We start from the raw sequence: 21,476 nt of genomic DNA on the forward strand, positions 1-21,476 counted from the left end.
AAATGTGCCTTGACCATGAAGCTCAAGCTGAGCCGGTGACCTTTGGGCTTAAGCCAGCAACCATGGGATTATTATGTCTGTGATCCCATGCTCAAGCCGATGGGTCTGTGCTCAAGCAGGATAATCCCACGCTCAAGCCGGCAACCTCGCGGTTTTGAACCTGGGTCCTCAGCATCCCAGGTCGACACTCTATCCACTGTGCTACCACCAGTCAAGCATTTCTCGAATATTTTTGATTTGCGGTTGGTTAAATCAATGGACCCGACACCTGAAGCTAAGAAGGGCCAAGTGCAAAATGTGTTTATAAATATACTCTATTTTTAGACCTGTTTTGTTTGATACACTTGACAGAATTTTACATGGAGACAACCGGCAGCTGGAAATTGAGGCCCTGTACTAACATAGATTTGGGAACATCGGTGCAGTGGTGACAGCTGAGGTCCTGGGGTAAAGGGGCTCACCAGGGAGACAGTGGAGCACAGAAACTATGACTGAGTACCGCTGTCTTGGGAGCAGGCGGACAGAGACAACAGGAGTGAGCAGTGGTGAGAGGGGAGTGCACATGCAAGAGGGTGAGAAGCCAGCAGAGAGAGAGCCATAAAGCGACCAGCAGGAGGCACTAGGACCAAGGCACAAGAGTGCAGGCTTGCTTTCTGGAAGGCTAGTGTGGCTGCTTAAGTGCGAAGCACGACTGAGAAAGAGCTAAAAAAGAATGCCCAAAGAGGACTACAACAGAAGTCAGAGCTTTGTGCATCCCGTGGGGGGTGGATATAAATGAAACCCAAGAAACATTTCTCTAAATGTTAGAGAAATGCCCACTAGTTTAAAGCACATAGTTTATCATTGGAGAATCATCCTTTATTGACAGCCTGTCCTAAAACTAGTTGTTAGTTTTCCCTTTTCCCTCATAATATGTAAGTTTCTTAAGGACACGTCTCATGCCTTGATGGTACTTTACGTATAGCAGATGTTAAATAGGTACCGATTAGCTTTGGGGGGAAAAGACTAAAGTTCACAGGACAGAGGAAGGCTAAAGAACTCTTCCTTTTGGCTCTGAAGTTACCAAAATCTACTAGAAATGAGTCACTGAAATTGAGCAAGTTATTATTTCCTCTATAGCTTCCAGGTACAGACCTTTTGACAGACATCAGTATTTCCCAGCATTTATTATGCTGCAGTGTTAAATGTCCACCTGGATGGACATCAGCACTTCCTCCTGTTGGACATGTGCTAGACACCAGGTTCACCCCTTATACTGTGCATACTGAAAAAGAGCTTGCAACATTATAGGACTGAGTTGTTTTCACAAAACCAATTTTTTTATTTTAAATGTGGAGCCAGAGGACTTTCATCTGAAAAAAGGAGCCCTACAGTTTATTTCCAATTAAACACTAATCATTGCAGTCTAAAACTGTTTTTACCTTTAATTTTACCAATTATTTTCTCCTTTTTTTTTCATTCGTGAACATCAACTATATAGTACACTTTGTAGTTATCTTCTACACAGTCTCAAAGAACCTATCAACCATTCAAAACTGAGTCTTTTCTTTTTATATGAAATACCTTGCATATTTTATATAAGGAATCTTGCCCATCTCCTCCGGTATCCTTAAAGTAGTCGTGGGCTGGGAATGTCCGGTTAATATCCCGGGTGATAGCACTGTCCTGGGGAGACTCCTGTGGAAACATAAGGAAAGAGAAGGCTTAGTGGTCATTCGTGTACCTATTGGTTTGGGTTTCTATAACAAGGTCTTCTCATTTACACATTTTGAAATGCTGCAGGGACATATATACACATGTGCATGCCCATATTACTACATATATGTCTTCAGGGACCAACCATTCAAGCAAAAGCAAAAGTTAAGGGAAAAAAGAAGATTGCTGAAAAGCAACCTGTTTCACTCTGTATACCTCATGCATGCTCCATCCCTCCTGCAAGAAAGGACAGCTGGTGACCTTTCTATCATAACTGGGTAATACGTGCTATTCGAAAGAGAATTCCCAGAGGGAAATACTGAATCTAACCTCAAAAGGAGGTAAAGTGCTATCGTCAAAAATCAATGGGGCAGGAAAACTGCTAAACTGATGTTTTAATTGATTCTTTGGCATAGAGCCCATGTGTCAGGTTCTCAAATAGAAAAGAGAAGCCCCTTAATTTGGGTTTATCCTAGGGACAAATAGCATATGAATGAATGTACACAGCTGCCCACTCAGTATGAAGATAGTCTACCAAGTATCAAAGGATTCAAACAAGTATGGGAAACTATCCCTTGCTTAAGCCCCTTTGACCAATGTCCAGCTGTGTCCTATTGTTAAAGATGGCCCATCAAACATTTGTTTACCAAACAGTTGCTATTCTATCTTCATGTAAATTGCCTCTCTCCCCACTTGATGTCCCAAGCCATAAGGCTCATATTTGTATGAAACCTCAGCATGTACATATGTAATAGATTTAGTAATTTTCTCCAGTTAATCTGCCTCATTTTAATTTGATTATAAGTTCAGCCAGAACTTAGAAGGAAAATTAATTTTTCCATCCCACACCTGTAAAGGAGACCTAACTTACCTCAACCACAATCTTCCAACTCAGCTTTAGCTAGCTTACCTTGCCCTAAAGTACAGGATGTACTAGCCTTATTAGGATATACTCAACCTCCAAGCCAACCACGCCGTTTCTTTGCTGCCTCTTCTAATGCTCTATAAAACTTTCTCCTGTCAAAATTTGCTCAGGAAGAGTGCTCCGCTGCTTGTTAAACTTCGTACACCCCCATCCAAGCATTGTTGTCCCTTGAATAAAGAACTTCAAACTCAAAACAAGAAAATATCCCTTGCTTTTGCCAATGGAGAAAAACTGTTTCCTTTTTTTGTCATGACTTAACTAAAACTGAACAAATGACAATAATGTCAGCAATCCTTCATAAAATGTACCAAGCATCCAGCTATTTCTAATACCTTCCCCTTGTTAAATTTTAATTGCTCGCATGCTAAAGAACTGGAGCACAGACACATGACCTTCTATTTTAACAATGCATTGTCTTCATAGCTAAGATTCTCCTTGAAGAGACTACATCATGTGTGGGGCACCATCCAAGAGGCTGACACTCCTGTTTCAAGGTGAAAAGTGAAAGTGATATTCTTCTCTCCTCCAGTAATTTCTCTAGCTTTTTGGGTAACTATGTTCCCAGGGTCATAAAAATAACTTTAAAGTCTATGTGCTCTTTATTAACCAATAAACAAGGGGTAGTCAACCTTTTATTACCTACCGTCCACTTTTGTATCTGTTAGTAGTAAAATTTTCTAACCGCCCACTGGTTCCACAGTAATGGTGATTTATAAAGTAGGTAAATAACTTTACTTTATACAATTTATAAAGCAGAGTTACAGCAAATTAAAGCATATAGTAATAATTACTTATCAAGTACTTTATGTCGGATTTTCACTAAGTTTGGCAGAATAAATCTTTATAAAACAACTTACTACAGTTAAATCTATCTTTTTATTTATACTTTGGTTGCTCCGCTACCACCCACCATGAAAGCTGGAAAGCCTACTAGTGGGTGGTAGGGACCAGGTTGACTACCACTACAATAAACTATCATATATTAAGACCTTCAAAGATATTGCCAAATGCTTTCCAAGGAGTTTCTAGTTTTTAATATGTTATTAACATTAGTTAAGGCAGCTCAGCACTGTGGTGATTCCTGACAAAAGGACAAAATTCAAGGTGAAACCTAAGACTACAGCAGAGATTGCCTGGTGATAGCTTCCAGGCTGCAGCACACAGAGGGAACAGAAACAGATCTGGGGTGGAGAGTGTCTTCCTGAGTTGAGAAATGAGAGAAGAAATTGGGAGGGGAAGGTAGCTAGAATTTGGGGGTCAGAATACCAGAGAGGAAAAGGTGAACAGAGGAAGCTGCAGAACTATCTACAGGGGTCCCTGTGAGTCATGAATCATAAAACAATTTATCCCAATCCTAGGTATTTATCCAAGAGAAACAAAAATATGGAATACATGCAAAGACTTGAACTCAAATGTTCATAGCAGCTTTACTCATAATAACCAAAACTGGAAACAATACAGATATACTGCAGTGGTTAAGTGGACGAAAAGGTGGTACCTCCATACAGAGGAATACCGCTCAGCAACCAGTAGAGGATAAATCGACTGATATATCCAGCATGGATTGATCTCAAAAGCATTCTACGAAGTCAGTAACATACGCCGTCAGAATTTTTAAAACATGCAAAAACCTGACTGTTTAGTCAGGGGCAGTGATTTCTTTTCCCTTAGACTGTCAGATAAAAAAAGAACAGCAGCCAACACAACAACAGCCATCCAGGGTGAATGAATCAAAATTACACTCTTTTTTTTGCCACATTGGCAAAAAGTATTTTTTTGGTGTGCCACAGAATTTTAGTAACTATAATATATATGGTCTACTGGAAAGTTCTGTCCGTTTTTGGAATAAAACAAAATACAAATTTTTCTTACCATCAATAAACTTTATTAAATAATATAATTGCCATTATTATTAATGATTTCTTGCCAGCGTGAGGGCAATTTGCATATCCCATTTTAAAAAAATGTTTTATCTTTTGATGCAAAAAATTGAACCAGTGTTTGTTTGATATCTTCTTCATTTTTGAATTTTTTGCCCTTCAAAAAATTTTGTAAGGACAAAAACAAGTGCTAGTCGGAGGGTGCTAAGTCCGGGGAATATGGTAGATGCGATAGAATTTCCCAGCATAGTTCTGCAATTTTTTGACAAGTCCCCAAAGCAGCATGTGGCCTGGCATTATCATGATGCAGTATGATGTCCTTCCTATTGAACATCGCTGGCCTCTTTTCTTGGACTGCTGTCTTTAAATTATCCAGTTGCTGACAATACTCCGAATTGAGCTTTTCGTTCAGTTTTAAAAGCTCATAATGTATTGGTCCTCGAATGTCCCACCATATACACAACATTCTCTTATTCAGAGTCAAATTTGGTTTGGAGGTGGAAGGGCTTAGGTTTTCCAGGTTCACAATATGCCCTTTTCCTTACGATGTTTTCGTAGGTAATCCACTTTTCATCCCCAGTTATCATCCAGTTCAAGAAGGGCTCGATTTTGTTCCTAGCAAGCAGAGATATGCATATGACGACTCAATCATCCAAATTCTTCTGACTTAATTCATGTGGCACCCATCTTGAATATTTCCACACCAATCCTATCTTCCAAATATGGTCCGACATGGTTTGCTGAGCTGAATTAAGCCTTTCTGTGCTCCGATGTTGTCAGAAAAGGATCTTGCTCCAACATGGTCTTAACAACATCATCATCGATCAAAGAACATGGCTTATCAGAAAGGTCGAAATCACCCGTTTCGAATTTTTCGAACCATCTTCTGCATGTCCTATCAGAAACTGTACCTTCACCAAACACTTTCAATAAATTTCTACATGCTTCTGTAGCATTTCTTCCTTGTTGAAATTCATATGGCGTAAATGAACTTTATCAGTAGCCATGGGTACACTATCGCTTCACACATAAGACTAACGTGAATCAACTTTTAATTTGCTACGTCAGTATGTATACATTAAGTGATAAAAATAGAGAGGCACACATGCGCCAAATAAACATGTGCTTACATGTCGAAACTTGTTGTGATAGAAACGGACAGAACTTTCCGGTAGATCTGATATATTCTGGATACAGTTCCTTTTCAGAAATATGTACTCCTTGCCTATGTTTTTTTCTTTCTTTCTTATTTATTTATTTACTTATCTATTGATTTTAGAGAGAGAAAGAAACATCAGTTTGTTGTTCCACCCATTTATGCATTCATTGGTTGATTCTTGCATGTGCCCTTACCGGGGATCGAACCCTGAACCTTGATGTTTTGGAAGGATGCTCTAATCAACCAAGCTATTCAGCCAGGGCCGCCTATGTCTTATTTTACTTTTTCTTTTATAAATTTTTTATAAAGTATTATTTACTGATTTTAGTGAGGGAGGAAGGGAGAGAAAGACAGGAACATCAAGCTGTTCCTGTATGTACCCTGACCGGATATCAAACCAGCAACCTCTGTGGTTTGGGACAACGCTCTTAACCAACTAAGCTATCTGGCCACGGCCTGCCTGTGTTCTTTTTTTTTTTTTGACAGAGTCAGAGAGAGAGACAGATAGGGACAGACAGGAAGGGAGAGAGATGAGAAGCATCAATTCTTCATTGCAGCTCCTTAGTTGTTCAGTGATTGCTTTTTCATATGTGCCTTGATCGGGGCGCTACAGCAGAGCGAGTGACCCCTTGCTCAAGCTAGGAACCTTGGGCTCAAGCCAGCAACCTCAGGGTTTCAAGCCTGGGTCTGCTGTGTCCCTGCTCTATCCACTGCGCCACCACCTAGTCAGGCTGTGTTTTTTCTTATAATAGCATGTTTTAGAAGCAGAAACTTCTCATTTTGTCAGTTTATCTTTTCTTAATGCTGGGGTGAAATAAGTTTCAGAATCTTTTTTTTTTTTTTTTACAGAGACAGAGTGTCAGAGGGATAGATACAGACAGACAGGAACGGAGAGAGATGACAAGCATCAATCATCAGTTTTTCACTGTGACACCTTAGTTGTTCATTGATTGCTTTCTTTTATGTGCCTTGACCGTGGGCCTTCAGCAGACCAAGTAACCCCTTGCTCAAGCCAGAGACCTTGGGTCCAAGCTGGTGAGCCTTGCTCAAACCAGATGAGCCCACGCTCAAGCTGGTGACCTCAGGGTCTCGAACCTGGGTCTCCACATCCCAGTCCAACCCTCTACTCACTGCGCCACCACCTGGTCAGGCTGTGTTTTTTAATAGCATGTTTTATAAGCAGAAAATTCTCATGTTAATCAAGTCAGTTTATTGTTTTTTCTTAATGCTGGGGTAAAATAAGTTTCAGAATTAATGCTTCAGTTTCACAATCGACTTTGGGACTGTTTGTGGTCCATTTGTTTGAACTATTATGAAACATCTTTATTAAGAAAAAGGTTTTTTTAGTTACCTAGCAAATAATATATGCCTTTTGTTCTCTGTGTGTTGCTATTTCACATCCTATGTGTTTGTAAAAATTAAAACCGAGTTCAGGAGAATTCACCTATCCTAGGTTAAAAAAAAGTCTTAACCCACAATAAAATAGCATATTTCTGATATATACCCTCTTTTCTTGTCATTTCTCTTGGCAATTGCAGGATAATTTAATTTATTTTACAGTTTGAGCTAAAAGACTTGGACAGTCTTTACTTTGATCTATTTCTAATGACAGTTATTTTCTCTTGCCTGTTATTTTACACAGTTTGGAAGTCATTAATAAAACAATCATTACAGCATTTAAAAATTTTTAAATTTATTCACTTATTTAATTTTTTTTAAAGCAAGAAAGTGAGACAGAAAGGAAGGGAGATGACAAGCATCAACTCATAGTGGCGGCACTTTAGTTCATTGATTGCTTCTCATACATGCCTTGAGCAGGGGACCCTAGCCTAGCCAGCGACCCTGTGCTGAAGCCAGCAACCTGGGGGTTTTAAACCTGGGACCTCAGTGTCTGCTCTATTTACTGCACTACCAACAGGTATTTTTACTGATACTTTTTTAAAGAAGAGAGGAAGGGGATGAAAGAGGGAGAAATACCAATTTGTTGTTCCACCCATCCACACACTCATTGGTTGATCCCTACATGTGCTCCAACCTGGAATAGAATCCCAGCATATATTTTTTTAGATATTTAGCTGGAATGTCTTTTAAATTATTTAGTTAATATGGATCTTTCCTTTTTTATTTTGGTGCCTAAATCACATGGATCTTGAACTAAACATTAGCATTAGAGATCCTGGTTGGTAGGGGCTTTGACCGTGTGAGCATTGCCATTGCTCAGTCCCCAAAAAATATTTAGACTGTTACTAGGTATGCTTATCAAGCATGATTGTGTGCCATCCATTATGTTAGGCTCTGCGGATGTACAAAATTAAATCACTATTTCTACATCTAGCGAATAGTTTTATAGGGAAGATAGGATATAGAAAAATCAAAAATATAACTTCTCAGTTCCATGTGTGTATATTCTGTATGTCAGGTGAGTGTGTGTTCATAGAACAGCCCCTGCTCTCAGCATTGCTGGGGACGTTGCTCCCTTTCACTTTCATCAAGGCATATCTATACACATCAGACACTGCTAGAAGATCTTTACATATAAATATATAGAACTCAAAGAGCAATCTAATAAAATGGATAAACATTTGAGAAGAAAATTCATAAAAGAAGTTATATAAATATCAAATAAGCAAATGAAAAGGTAGTTAATAGGGCAATGTCAATTAAAATCACAATGAGACAGCCAGCAAACACCTGCCAAGGAAAATGACATCTTGTGCAATGATAGAGGGGGTACATGGAATACTCTGAAGATACTAATTCAATCAAACGAGGACCTGAAAAACCAGAATTATTCATTTCAAAGTACTGAACAGAGGTGACCCAAGGCAGCATTAAGCAGTTTCTGAAAGGTTTTGAACTTAAAAAAGGGGAACTTAAAGCACTAAAACAATGATTAAGATAAATTTCACATTGACAAAACATTCCAGAAATAAAGACATGTTATTGACCTATATCTGAAGTGCAGTTATAAAAAATTATTCTGAAAAAACTGTTACTTCTATTCTTTGTGTGTGTGTGTGTGTGTGTGTGTGTGTGTGAAAGAGAGAAAGAGAGAGAGAGAGAGAGAGAGAGAGAGAGGAGAGAGAGGAGAGAGAAGGGAGAGAGGAGAGAAGCATCAATTCATAGTTGCGGCACTTCAGTTGTTCATTGATTGCTTCTCATATGTGCCTTGACCAGAGTGCTCCAGCTGAGCCAGTGACCTGTTCAAGCCAGCGACCATGTGATTATGTGGTATTAACATCTTGCAAACATTTTCTGTTGAGCCAGATACCAAACTTTTTGGGGTTTGTGGGCCATTCAGTGTCACAATTACTTAATTCCCCATTTGTAGAGCAAAAGTAGCTGTACACAATATATAAATAAACATTTCTTTATTCTAAAAAAATTTTATTTACAAAATTAAGCAACATGCAGAATTTCCCTATGGGCCACACTGTGCCAATCCTTGCTGTAAACATACAACATAGTAATTTGTCACAGGCAACATGACTGGAAAGATTTTTGTATTGATATTAAATACACAGACATGCTATTTCTGATTAACTTCATACATGTTTACCCACAAAAATTCTGTAACAAGAAAGCTGCAATAACTTAAAATGTAAATTCCTTTAGACACACGCTTTATATCACATAACAAATGTTAAAAATGTTTGCTACATTTTACAAAATTCAATTCTCAAAGTCTGTATCTCTTATGTAGTAAAGGTTGAAATAAAACCCTGTAATTATAGTGGTACACTGTCCCTTCCATTTCAAGCAGCAATATAAACGATATATACAGTTCAGAAATTATAAACAAACACACTAAAACATATGAAACAACTGAAACTCTCAATTGTTGCTAATGGAGGTTTAAAATGAGACAAACAATATGTTGACTCACAAGGCAATTAAGTTTAAACATCTACCCAGACTCAGCAATTCCAACTCCTAAGTACTACCCAGGAGAAATAAAAACATATACCCAAGAGAAACAAAACATGTACAAAAATGTTACTAATAGCCTTATTTGTAACAGCCAAAAACTAGAAACCCCAAAATGTCTACCACAGAAAGGGATAAATTATGGTAAATTCATATCTTTATTGTATGCGGCTTAAGTGTCTGTCGCCGATAGCTTATTGGTTGCTTGCGTAACTGTACTAGCCAATGGGGTGAAGTTGCCACGGCATTCAAATAGTCCCACCTTCTGGCATGCCACCTCACAAATTGAGGTTAAAGATTGGAGCAATTATTATGCTGTTAAGAAATCTTAACACCAGAAGGGGTCTTTGCAATGGTACAAGACAAGACTAGAGGTTCTCCAATTGAAAAATAATGTCATAATAGCTAAGTCTTTGACTGGCTCCTCTAAAGGTGAAATACATGTCATTCCAAGAATTGATTTGGCTCCATCTCAAACAGGGTTGCCGTTTCAATTGAGACATAGACAATTTCCTGTAAAACTTGCCTTTGCTATGACCTTCAATAAGTCTCAGGGCCAAACGCTTAAGCGTGTTGGCATTTTTTTTACCTGAGCCTGCATTTGGACACGGTCAACTTTATGTTGCCTGTTCAAGAGTTTGTGAAAGAACGGACATAAAATTAAAAATAACTGATGGTCCTCTGCAAGGTGAGCTTAAAAATGATGGAAAGATCTACACAAGAAATGTTGTGTACAAAGAGATCTTTGACACATGAATTAACATTTTATTATTTAAATCACCTTTATTTATCGAGCTAGCGGTGGCTCTTAAGAAATGTACCGCCAGTGGTTTCCTTCATTGCACTCTACTTTAAGCAATTAAGCAAGTAGAAGGGGGAAACCCCATGGGGCAGTAAGCAAAGGGGCGTCCTTGCTGCCTGCCCTGGGTAATTCAGTTTGAATTAGCAGACACCTTTGCACAAATCATTTTAATTACAATTTATAATATCTAGAACAGCGGTCATTTCATATGACTGCCGGGCTTTCTAGTAATAGAATAACACCCACAAAGGGAGTATAAAAAGGGACATAGGGGTGGGGGGTGAGGGATTTATATTCAGTGGGACACTTAATACGTACATACATTGCTGGAAATAATTTCATTAAAAACTATACTTTAAAAATCAGCACTTTAAAATTTATTCATGAAACAAACACTGAGAAGTGACACCTCACCCTACCATCCAAATCTTTTTTATTTTGCCTTTCCATACTCTTGCCAAATGGGACTACTCACTGTTCCCTAAATATAGCTCCTAAATTAATGACATACTTTACTGCATTTTTAAAAGGGGAAAAAAATATCCAACTTTCTCTTTTCTCAGTTTAACATCAAAACCTTTTTGTTTCCTCATTTAAATAAAATTTGTTTTGGTTTCATATAATAATAATACTGGGGGTATTAAGAAAAAAGAAAGAACTCGGAAATAACTTATGTAAGGTTGTGCTATGTCTTTTTACTGAAGTGTTTTTGTAAGTTTATGCTGCTTTGAAAATTAACTTTTACTACACAATGTTGTAAGCATCTTTCCACGTTACCTGACAGTTACCCTCCTCTGGCATCTTTAATATACAGTATGGTCACATGGCTATACCATGATTTACTATGAGAAATCTCAGACTTAGGAATAGTCAGACTGTTCTTCTTTTTTTGCCATTACAAACTAGGCTGAAAAGTAGAGCTGTGATCCTTAAAGGAGAGGAAATGGTTTCTACAATCACTCTGTTCCCCCCAAAGATCCAGCATAGCCCTTGTGTTTTGAATTTTGAGTTATTCTGCCAATCTGTCCTCCAGAAAAGCTGCATCGATTTGGACACATTGGTAGAACCCTTAGAGCAATTATCCTGCTGGTTTAGAACAGTCACTTATGTATTTGTCTTGCCTTCCTTCTAATCTATACATAACTAAGAAGTGTATCTAAAGTTGCAAAGAATTGCATATAAAGGTTACTGACTCTATCCCATTCTAACTCCAATGCATTATTTGCTAAACCTATATGCTGATTTAAAAAACAAAACACTGTTATACATACATTTTCTTGCTCTGTCAGTTGAGATGGCTTAGAAATAACACCTAGTAGCAATAAGCACATGTAGTGTTAGGATCTTGCTTTCAAATTTACCAATCAAAGGAACCAGGGCTCCTTAGAAAAATGGTTGATTCTGGGACTGGGTGGGAAATATATAAAATAAACCTGGAACATACAGAAGTGACAGAGAATACAGGAAGGCTCCACAAGTCCCCAACCACAAAACACACAAACCCACAAGAGGAGTATGTCAGATGGACACCAGAGTGAAGTGGAAGTCCCCAATGGCCAAAACTGGGACAACTTGAGCAATAAAATAAATGAAGTAGTACTGAATTATAATCAAAAGTATAAAATAAATACCCATGAGTTCACACTTATTTGTCAGTCAGTTATTTATATAAGTAAATAAATAAATAAATAGGGAAATGAGACAAATGCCCCATGCAGAAGAATTCCAAACAACTATACATGTAGATGCCCTGCACTCATGGAGGGAGCCCATACCTGTGTGGACTGTGCACAGTGAGTTCCTTAGAAGGCTCCAGTGCAGAAAGGGGGGAAAAAGAGTAATTGAGCAATGGAAATCGTCAACGAGATGGTCAAGGTCGACATCAACATCAACAGTGGTTAGTCATGTTGACAGCAGTACCCTTAATATGAGGTAATGAAACAGTACTTTTACTTTTATGTTTTTCCTCAAAACTTATAAACCTCATGAGAAAAACATCAGATGGATTCCAGTTGAAGGGCATTCTATACTTCTCACAAAAATTAGGGGATATTTTATAGCTTCATATTCATTTTGATATATCCCCTAATTTTTGTGAGCAGTATATAAAATACCTGACCAGTATTTTCTTCAAACTGCCGAAGTCACTAAAAACAAGGAAGTCTAAATTGTTACAGTTAAAAGGAGACATGAAGACTAAACATAATGCAGTATTCTGGATGAGATCTAAAACAGAAAAAGGACATTAGGTGACAACTAAGGAAACCTAAATAAAGTAGACTTCAGTTAGTACTAATAAATCAGTATTGGTTCATTAATTATAACAAATGTACCACATCCAGGTAAGATGTTAATAACAAAGGAAAACAGTGCAGGGCATATGGGAACACTCTGTACTATTTTCACAGTATTTCTGTAAATCTAAAACTGATCTTAAAAATAAAGTTTATTAAAAGAGAAGAAGGCATTACCTCCTTATTATACAATAAGAAAATTTAGGCTTAGTGAGGTTAAATCACCCAAGTTCACATACCAGTAATGATTTATACTTATTAGGCGATCAGTAAAACTGGTGAAATGAACACTGGGTATAAATAAGCTCAACAGAAATCAAAAGTGGGCTCTGTTCATGTGACTGGTTTCTGGATGATTTTTCTTGGACCCAATTCTTATGCTCTCCTAGTGTATATGATAAAGCAATAATGAGGCTCTGATATTTTTAAAAATTTTAAGGCTCTTCTAAAATAATTTGCATAGAGAAAAAAATCTAAGAAAATGAAAAAAGTTTGTGCTGTTTTCTTCTCCCTGTGGTTTTAAAAGTCATCCATTAGTTCAAAACACAGCAGTACCACTTTCTGTAATTTTTCTGGATGACTATTTTTATACCTTACTGTGAGAATTGGCCCACTGGGTAACTTCTCAGGATTAACAAGGTACTGGGAACTGGCGGAAACCCTTTGAATACACACCCTTTGTAAACTCAAGTTGAAAAATAGAAAGCTAAGAATGGCAGGAAGAAAAAGAAAGTACCCAAACAAAGAGAATGCAATGGAAGGCTGCCATGAGAAATAGCCAGCATAGGGAAGATTATTATTTCCACAGTAGCTTATTGCCTAAAGAAAAAGTTAGATCTTAAGACTATTCCGGAACGTTGTACATGCTTTGTTAAAAAGCCATCATGTAATACTTAAGAAAACAAAATAAAACACAAACACCAAAACCTGACTCAAATCCATTATACTATATCCTAGCTTTACAATGTATCACAGAAATAAAATAATCTTTCGGTTACATTTTGCTCTTAAAAAGTTAGCTACAGCTTGTCAGAAGTAATTTGACAAACACTTTGACAGATTTAGAAATAATTAAGCAACAATAACAAGAGCTAAGACTGATCTGTAGTCAGTTCTAAGCACCTTATAGATAGATTATATAGATCTTATTTAATGTAACAATCCTCTGAGGTGCGTTCCATTATTTATCCCATTTGACAAATGAAGAAAGAAGCTAAATTACTTGGTTAGAAGTGAGGAGCTGGCACTGGAACCCAACTGGTGTCTTTCTAGTCCACATTCCTAACCCAAATAAATATATTGTAAAAGTGAAGAAATTCTCTCATCAGTGGGATTTATAATTCCCAATACATAAAAAATTATTTGTTTTCATGTCTCTTATAACTAAAATTGAATGACACTGACTTTGAAAGTGTGCCTTTTCTTTTTAATCATATAAAAGTGCTTCCTTAGATGAAAGCTGTTCACTGTTTATAAAAAAGCAGAAATCACTGCCTGACCAGGTGGTGGCACAGCGGACAGAGCGTTGGCCTGGGATGCTGAGGGCCTAGGTTCAAAACTCGCGGTTGCCGGCTTGAGTGCAGGATCATCCGCTTTGAGTGAGGGTTCAGCAGCTAGAGTGTGGGGTCACTGGCTGGAGCCCGAGGTCGCTAGCTTGAGCAAGGGGTCACTGGCTCTGCTGTAGGCCCTTCCTCCCAGTAAGGCACATATGAGAAATCAATCAATGAACAAGCGATCAACGAACAACTATGATGCTGCAACGAAGAACTGATGCTTCTCATCTCTTTCCCTTCCTGTATGTCCCTCTCAATCTCTCTCACTTAAAAAAAAAAAGGCAGAACTCACTAAGGCCCTAATAACATGTAAACAGAAAAATAATGTTGTACTTAAATATAAAAACAAAGTGAAAAAAGTCATAACATGTGGTCCTCCGTACATTAATCAAAAAAGGGCATTTTCCGTAAATACCAGGTGGCCTTCAACATGTATCTTAATTATTTTCCATCAAAACAATGAGTAATCTTTTCATTATTCTTTGATTAGGACTGACTAACAGATAGATATAATTTGACTACTATATCTTGGCCTCTCAAGGAACCACCTTCACAAAATTGTGCTGTTGGCATGTTTTCAGACCCTATTTTTTAAAAACCTGCTATTGAAACCTTGTATTGCATGGTAAGGTAGGTGAGGACATCCACCACATTACTCACTGTCCCTATTCAATTCTGTCTATCCTACAGAAATATGGGTATTTTTTTCCCCATGGACAGTGATTAAACGTCCATTTTTGTTTTGGCCTTAGAAAGCTCAGAACCAACTTCACAGTCAGACCTTAAACAACACAGGATCTCATATCCATGTATCTGTGTATTATCTTCCTGTTCTATTTTCAAAATCTCTTTCTTATTTACATTTCCTTATTTTGTTGAATTGTAAGTATCTCTATACCTTAGTAATATGAGGTACAGTGTATCTGTATAAAAAGCCCCTCATATCCATTTCATATTTAAGCAACAAGAATTGTGTAAATAGCCTGACCCGGCAGTGGCGCAGTGGATAGAGCGTTGGACGGAATGCGGAGGACCCAGGCTTGAGACCCCGAGGTCGCCAGCTTGAGCAGCTTGAGCAAGGGCTCATCTGGTTTCTCATAGGGCCTAGGTTCAAAACTCGCGGTTGCTGGCTTGAGTGCGGGATCATCTGCTTTGAGTAAGGGTTCAGCAGCTAGAGTGTGGGGTCACTGGCTGGAGCCCAAGGTCGCTAGTTCAAGCAAGGGGTTACTTAGTCTGCTGAAGGCCCACAGTCAAGGCACGTATGAGAGGGCAATCAATGAACAACTAAGGTGTTACAACGCGCAATGAAAAACTAATGATTGATGCTTCTGATCTCTCTGTTCCTGTCTGTCTGTCCCTGTCTATCCCTCTCTCTGTCTCTGTGTGTGTGTGGGGGAATTGTGTAAATAAATATACCTGATTGATGGGTTCACCTAACACTGACAATGCAAAAACATCTTTTATCTTAAACTCAGACTTCAAGAACATAAAACACGTGTACCTATGCACACATATCTTCCCTTGTCCCTGTGTGACAAGAACCACTGCTCTTCAAATTGGTGTCCTTTGAACCTACAGCGCTGTTCTTCCACATCAATGCAACAGTAGGCATTTTAGTGGAAACTGAATTGTGAGTAGATACTGCTTTGTATATTTATCTTGGGGATTTGCTCTTAGAGGTGAAAAAATAATTTCAGTAAAACTGTCATTGAATAAGTTAGTAAGACTTCAAAAGCTGGACCAAAAGGAGATAAGAAATTGATCTTAAACATGTTTAAATAAATGAAATATATTGTATAGATATTAGTAATTACTGATTTTAAACTTCCATTTCAAACACATGCTCCAGAACACAGAGAGTGAACTGGAACTAGATTTCCAGAAACGTGGAAGTAACTGAAGGAACTTCAGAACCTGGCCACAGCTATGTGAAGACAGGAGTTAGATTTTTGACAGAGAATGGAGAAGACAGAGTTGAGGTGTTCTACTGAGATCAACAATATAATGAACAGAACTCTACCTCTGGGGTTACGCAGCTCAGGCTCTAAATACAGCTTTCCCCACTTTAATTGTGTGACCTTGGATAAGTCTGTTAACTAGTCTGTGCTCTAATATCCACTGTAAAATCTACGCAATGGTCCCTTCCACCAGTTTATGAGAACCTAATGAGATGCTACATGGAAAGCAGGTAGCATAAGGTCTTGTACATCAGGGGTACCACTCCCATCAAACCTGAGATTTATGACATTGGCATAGTTTCAACTTTGGGAGAGAAGCCAAGGGACAAAATGTGTTTGGCAGATTTTCCCAGGTTTGCGACTTAGTGCCCTGTCGGGGATCTGCAATTTTAGATAGCATGTAATTCAGAAATCCATTGTATTTTACCAACACCATAATTTATCTTATCTAAGTGAAATTATAAAGAAGATAAATCAGGCAACAGAAAAACTGACACAAAATAGAAGTGCTGCAACAAGTTTTTTTTTTAACTTTTGAGCCATGCTAACCAAAACACTGTAGAACTCAGTATGAAGTCCTTTGTTGGTTATCTTTTTCAAAAAATCTTTTCTCAGAGGCAAAAATCCATTTGGGTTTCTCTGTTCTCATTGCCTCATTTTGTAAAGAGCTCTTCCATTTCAAGACAATCAAATAACTATACCAACCCCCACTGGTACTGATCTTTATTTACTCTCTTTTTGCCTTCCAAAAGAGAAAACAATTTACCCCAAGCATGACAACTATGTACTGTAATCAATGAACTGCCAAAGAATCTTTATTACAGAGTGCAGGCTCAGAAAGCAGGCTCCAGAAATGTTTGCCAAATTAGAGCCTCTAACTTTCATGCATACTTTAGCACTAAATTTTGAACAGTTATATACTTATTACGCTGAATCTATAGCATATAAATGCAATAAAAAATTAGATAACTTCAGATAAAATTGCTCTTTATTAATAATGTACTGCTATCACATTGTTTCAATCCAAATATGGCATGATAGTGCCATTCCAAAAATAAATCTTAGTCCCATGTGATATGCAGCCGTTTAGCTATGTTCATTTCCTTTTAGGGCTCAAGTTTCCCACAGGAAAATTATTCAGTGTTTGGCAAAACTGTCCCAAATCATGTATAGATAAGGGATAAATGCTAACTGCCCTGTCGACCTCCTGCTTTGCTATTGTTGCTTTACGCTCACAGTAAACCATCCCACAGGCCAAGGAGCAGGAAATGCTCAAGAACTGTTACCTGACAAAAGCAGACATAAAAGTGTCATTTTGAGGAAAAAGGTGGTAGGGGAGGTAATTTATGAGTCAGCTAATAAATTAAGAGGCTACAAAATTATTTCATGCAAAGTCATATTACAAACAAATGTTTCTGATAACTATGATGAGTTATTTCAATTGTATTTTTATATTATTGAGGAAAACTGCATACCAAATGCCCTCTCCACACAGCTTAATATAGGCTGCACTGTTGGATTTGTTATTTAAAATGAGAATCTGAGTATTATTGGTCACAAACATCTTTAGCAGTGTACTGTTGAACTGCGTTTAGAATTCTGAGAGGTCTGTGTTCATCACATACATATTCACAGACTATAGAAGTATGTTCTGGGTTTCAGTCTTTATTTCCATTACAGGTTTTTATATAGCTTTCAGGCAAAGTAATGTTTCCCTAAACCTCGATATATAAAATCGTGTTTAATTTTTCTACTAAAGGACTAATCTTAAGAAACAATTATCAAGGGCCTGGCCTATGGTGACGCAATGGATGAAACATCTACCTGGGGTGCTGAGGTCACCAGTTCGAGGCCCCAGTCTGCCTAGTCAAGGCACGCTCCAGAAGCAACTACTAGTTGATGCTTCCTGCTCCCCAGCTCCTATTCTCTCTCTCTCTCAAAATCAATAAATATTTTTTAAAAAATTATCAAAGAATAAATATTTGAAAGCTATCTTATTTAATCATTAAGGCATCCAATTGTAATTACTTATATTTTTTATATTAACCTAAAAACTTAAAAATTATCAGCACCTAAGTGAATACCAACCAAATTCTCTTACTATCTATGTAGTAACTCTCCTGTCAGTCAGCTATTCTTGTTTTTTATTTAAAATTCTTGAGGAAACAGCAACTTTAAAGTTCCTGGACAAAGTTATCTTCAATTTTATTTAAGCAAAAATCACCCTCTAACCTCACCAGTAGTAAAAATACTACAAATACCAATGAAGCTATTCCAGAACCACTCGTTCATCTTTATGTACTTTCTCCAGCAAATGTCTCTTGAGGTAGTTACCAGTGATCAAGAGAACTTTCTAATTGAAATTATGGAAAACTTGATTTATTTGATTCAAAGTAGCAATGAAAGACTATTTTTACTTATTTTATTTAATACACACCAAAATCTAAACACTTTTCTTTTATCCAATCCTGCTGGAAATACCCATTTCTAAGTACTTGACAGATGCTGAACAACCCATTATACTTATTTTGGTGGCACGCCCGAACCTATGGAGGTCTAAGATCTGGATGCTAGTCCCAGTTCTGTGACTGATACACTACTCTGGGTCTCTCTTTCCCCATCTGTAAAAGGAAGTGTCTAGATTATGGCCTTCAAGTGATTTTCTAGGTCTGTCACTTTGGGATTCTATATTTATGTCATTTACCTACTCAAAAATCTCCAGTCCATCTCCAATTTCTAATTAGAATCAAATCCCTTAGCATTTATTCCAGAGCAGGTAGGCCCAATTTCTCTTTGACCTTACTTTCCATTATACTTCAGCTTGAAACCTCTGCTTCATCATGTGCCCTATTCACTAGGAAGACAGCAGCACTAGCTAACAGGCACTGAATGTTTACTGAGAGCCAAGCACTGTGCTAAGAAATGTGCATTATTATTTCGTCTTTACAATACTTGTATAGAATAATAATTAAAACAATAGCGACTAAGAGGGATTATGTACCTTGCCCCTGGTCTCACAGCTAGTAAATGGCCGGGCTAGAATACAAACTAAGGTCTGTCTGCCTATTAAAAACATACTTTTAAGTATTACATATAGTCTCTTCATTCCTTAAGGATATTAATGGCCTCTCTCTTAATCAGGCCTTAAAAGTTTAAAATATCCCTTGAGCCCTGGCCGCATAGCTGTTGGTTAGAGCATCGTCCTAATACCCAAAGGTTGTGGGTTTGATCCCTGGTCAGGGCACATACAGAAAAAAAATCTATGTTCCAATCTCTTGCTAAAATACATTTTATAAAGAAAAATAAAATACCCCTTGCTACAATTTTATTTTTTTAATAATTTAACTCATTTTTAAAGTTAAACTAATGTAATACTTCCTTACTACTTCAGTTCCAAGTTTCTTTTCCACCTCTAACCTGTTACAGCTCTTACTGTAAGCCCCAATGACTTGTTCCTCAATGAAGTACATCTAAACATATGTACCTTAATGTCTGAGGATAACATGGGAAATTCTCCTGCAGAACATCTACAAAAACAGAACAAAATACAGATGTATCTTCATAGAGCACACCTTGAAGACAGGGCTTGAGGAGTTTACAATCCCTCGGAGAAGGAACCCAACCCCTGGCCTATCCTCTTGAGTAGTGGTCCCAACCTTTTTTGGGCCACAGACCGGTTTAATGTCAGAAAATATTTTCACGGACCGGCCTTTAGGGTGGGACAGATAAATGTATCACGTGACCGAGACAAGCGTCAAGAGTGAGTCTTAGACGGATGTAACAGAGGGAATCTGGTCATTTTTTAAAAATAAAACATCGTTCAGACTTAAATATAAATGAAACGGAAATAACATAACTTATTATTCTTTCTCTGTAAACGGGTACCAATGGCCCACTGATCGGTACCGGTCTTGAGGACAAATGTTGATTTGCAGCAGGCTCTGAGAGTCACTGGGAAATTCTGACCTGTGTGTGACAAATGTTAACAGCAATCTTTTACTGAGCTTCTACGATGCCACATACTTAAGATGTGACTATCTAATTTTCATAGTAATTCTAACGAGGGGGTATAATTCATTTTACAGAATAGAAAACCAAGGCCTAGAGATTCATGTTCTTTTCACTACTTTCCTCCTTGTCTCAGGGAAAAAAAGTGATCCAAGAGTGCGAAGTAGTCACAGTAACAATGCAAAGAGCTTTACTATTAATGTAACATGCATCTGATCTTGAACCAACCTATAATACTGGTGTCATCTTCACTTAAAGATGAGCATCCTTCTGAAGTTCAGACAAACTGAGATTACCTAATAAATTGCCAGAAGAATCTAATCGTCTTTTAACTTTATTTCCAGTGCTCTGTAGGTGTAATACACATCATCAGTATGATGACGTTAATATATCAATCTGAGTAGAAATGGTTCCAATCCTTCATCTATGTCATGAAGAAAGAGAGCTTTTAAAAGTAAAAAAGTCTTTTGAGTCAGATTCTGCTCCCCAGGGGCCAATGAAGACAGAGGCCCACAAATACTTTTTTTTTTTTTAATTTGGCTATAAATGGCTTTAGAAAAGGGGTTTTCCCAGTCTTTCTGGAAGAAATTTCAGATATAAATCATGCTGTTCGAATATTGTAACCTTTGCTTTCTCCCCAAAATATTGCCTAATTCAATTCAACAAGTATTTGTTGAAAGCTAATAAACACAGAATTTTTTAAGTTTTACTTTGAAAAGACTTTACTTTTATATTTTGTTCAAAACAATATAATCTCTTGTTAACAAACCAATAAATCTTTCACTGAATGGCTACAGTCATGGTAATTTAACTTGAAGACGTGCTTTTTATTTTGCAAAGGGCTTTCCAGTGTCATATATTGTTTGATAATTACAGGTCACTTTATTAGGGACTTCTATTTATCCTTTGTGTTTCTTTAATCCGGTCAGCTGGACACTTTATGTCAATCTCATTCAAGTAGTAGGGGGAGTTAAGACTACAGACTACTCCTTCCCCAGAGTTTAGCCCACCTCACATACTGCTTTCTGAGGACATCGACCTAACACAGATCTCCTTACCTACAAATACCATACAGTACTCTGTATTCCTCTCATGATCTCATAATGCCAGGTCTTATTGCTTTCATGGATTCCTACCCGTGATGTCAAAAGAGATGCTTTCCTATACCTGTCTTCTCTTGGTTAAAAACAAAGTTTAACAACCTAAAAAAGATCCAAACATATACCTACAAGGCATAGTGATGTAGTGGATTAAGAATCAAAAAAGTTTTAGCCC

General features: G+C 37.6%; 1 protein-coding gene across 5 annotated transcripts in view; it reads right to left on the reverse strand.

Moving 5' to 3' along the window:
- RABGAP1 (RAB GTPase activating protein 1) overlaps positions 1-21,476 on the reverse strand; it is a 186,017-nt gene that overhangs the window by 44,074 nt on the left and 120,467 nt on the right. For all 5 annotated transcript variants that reach the window (XM_066256280.1, XM_066256279.1, XM_066256283.1 and 2 more), the window contains one exon: positions 1,564-1,677. In XM_066256280.1, the coding sequence (XP_066112377.1) occupies positions 1,564-1,677 (114 nt within the window). The remainder of the gene's footprint in view (positions 1-1,563; positions 1,678-21,476) is intronic.

Source organism: Saccopteryx bilineata, chromosome 2 (assembly GCF_036850765.1).
Source record: "Saccopteryx bilineata isolate mSacBil1 chromosome 2, mSacBil1_pri_phased_curated, whole genome shotgun sequence".
In the NCBI taxonomy this organism is placed as follows: domain Eukaryota; kingdom Metazoa; phylum Chordata; class Mammalia; order Chiroptera; family Emballonuridae; genus Saccopteryx; species Saccopteryx bilineata.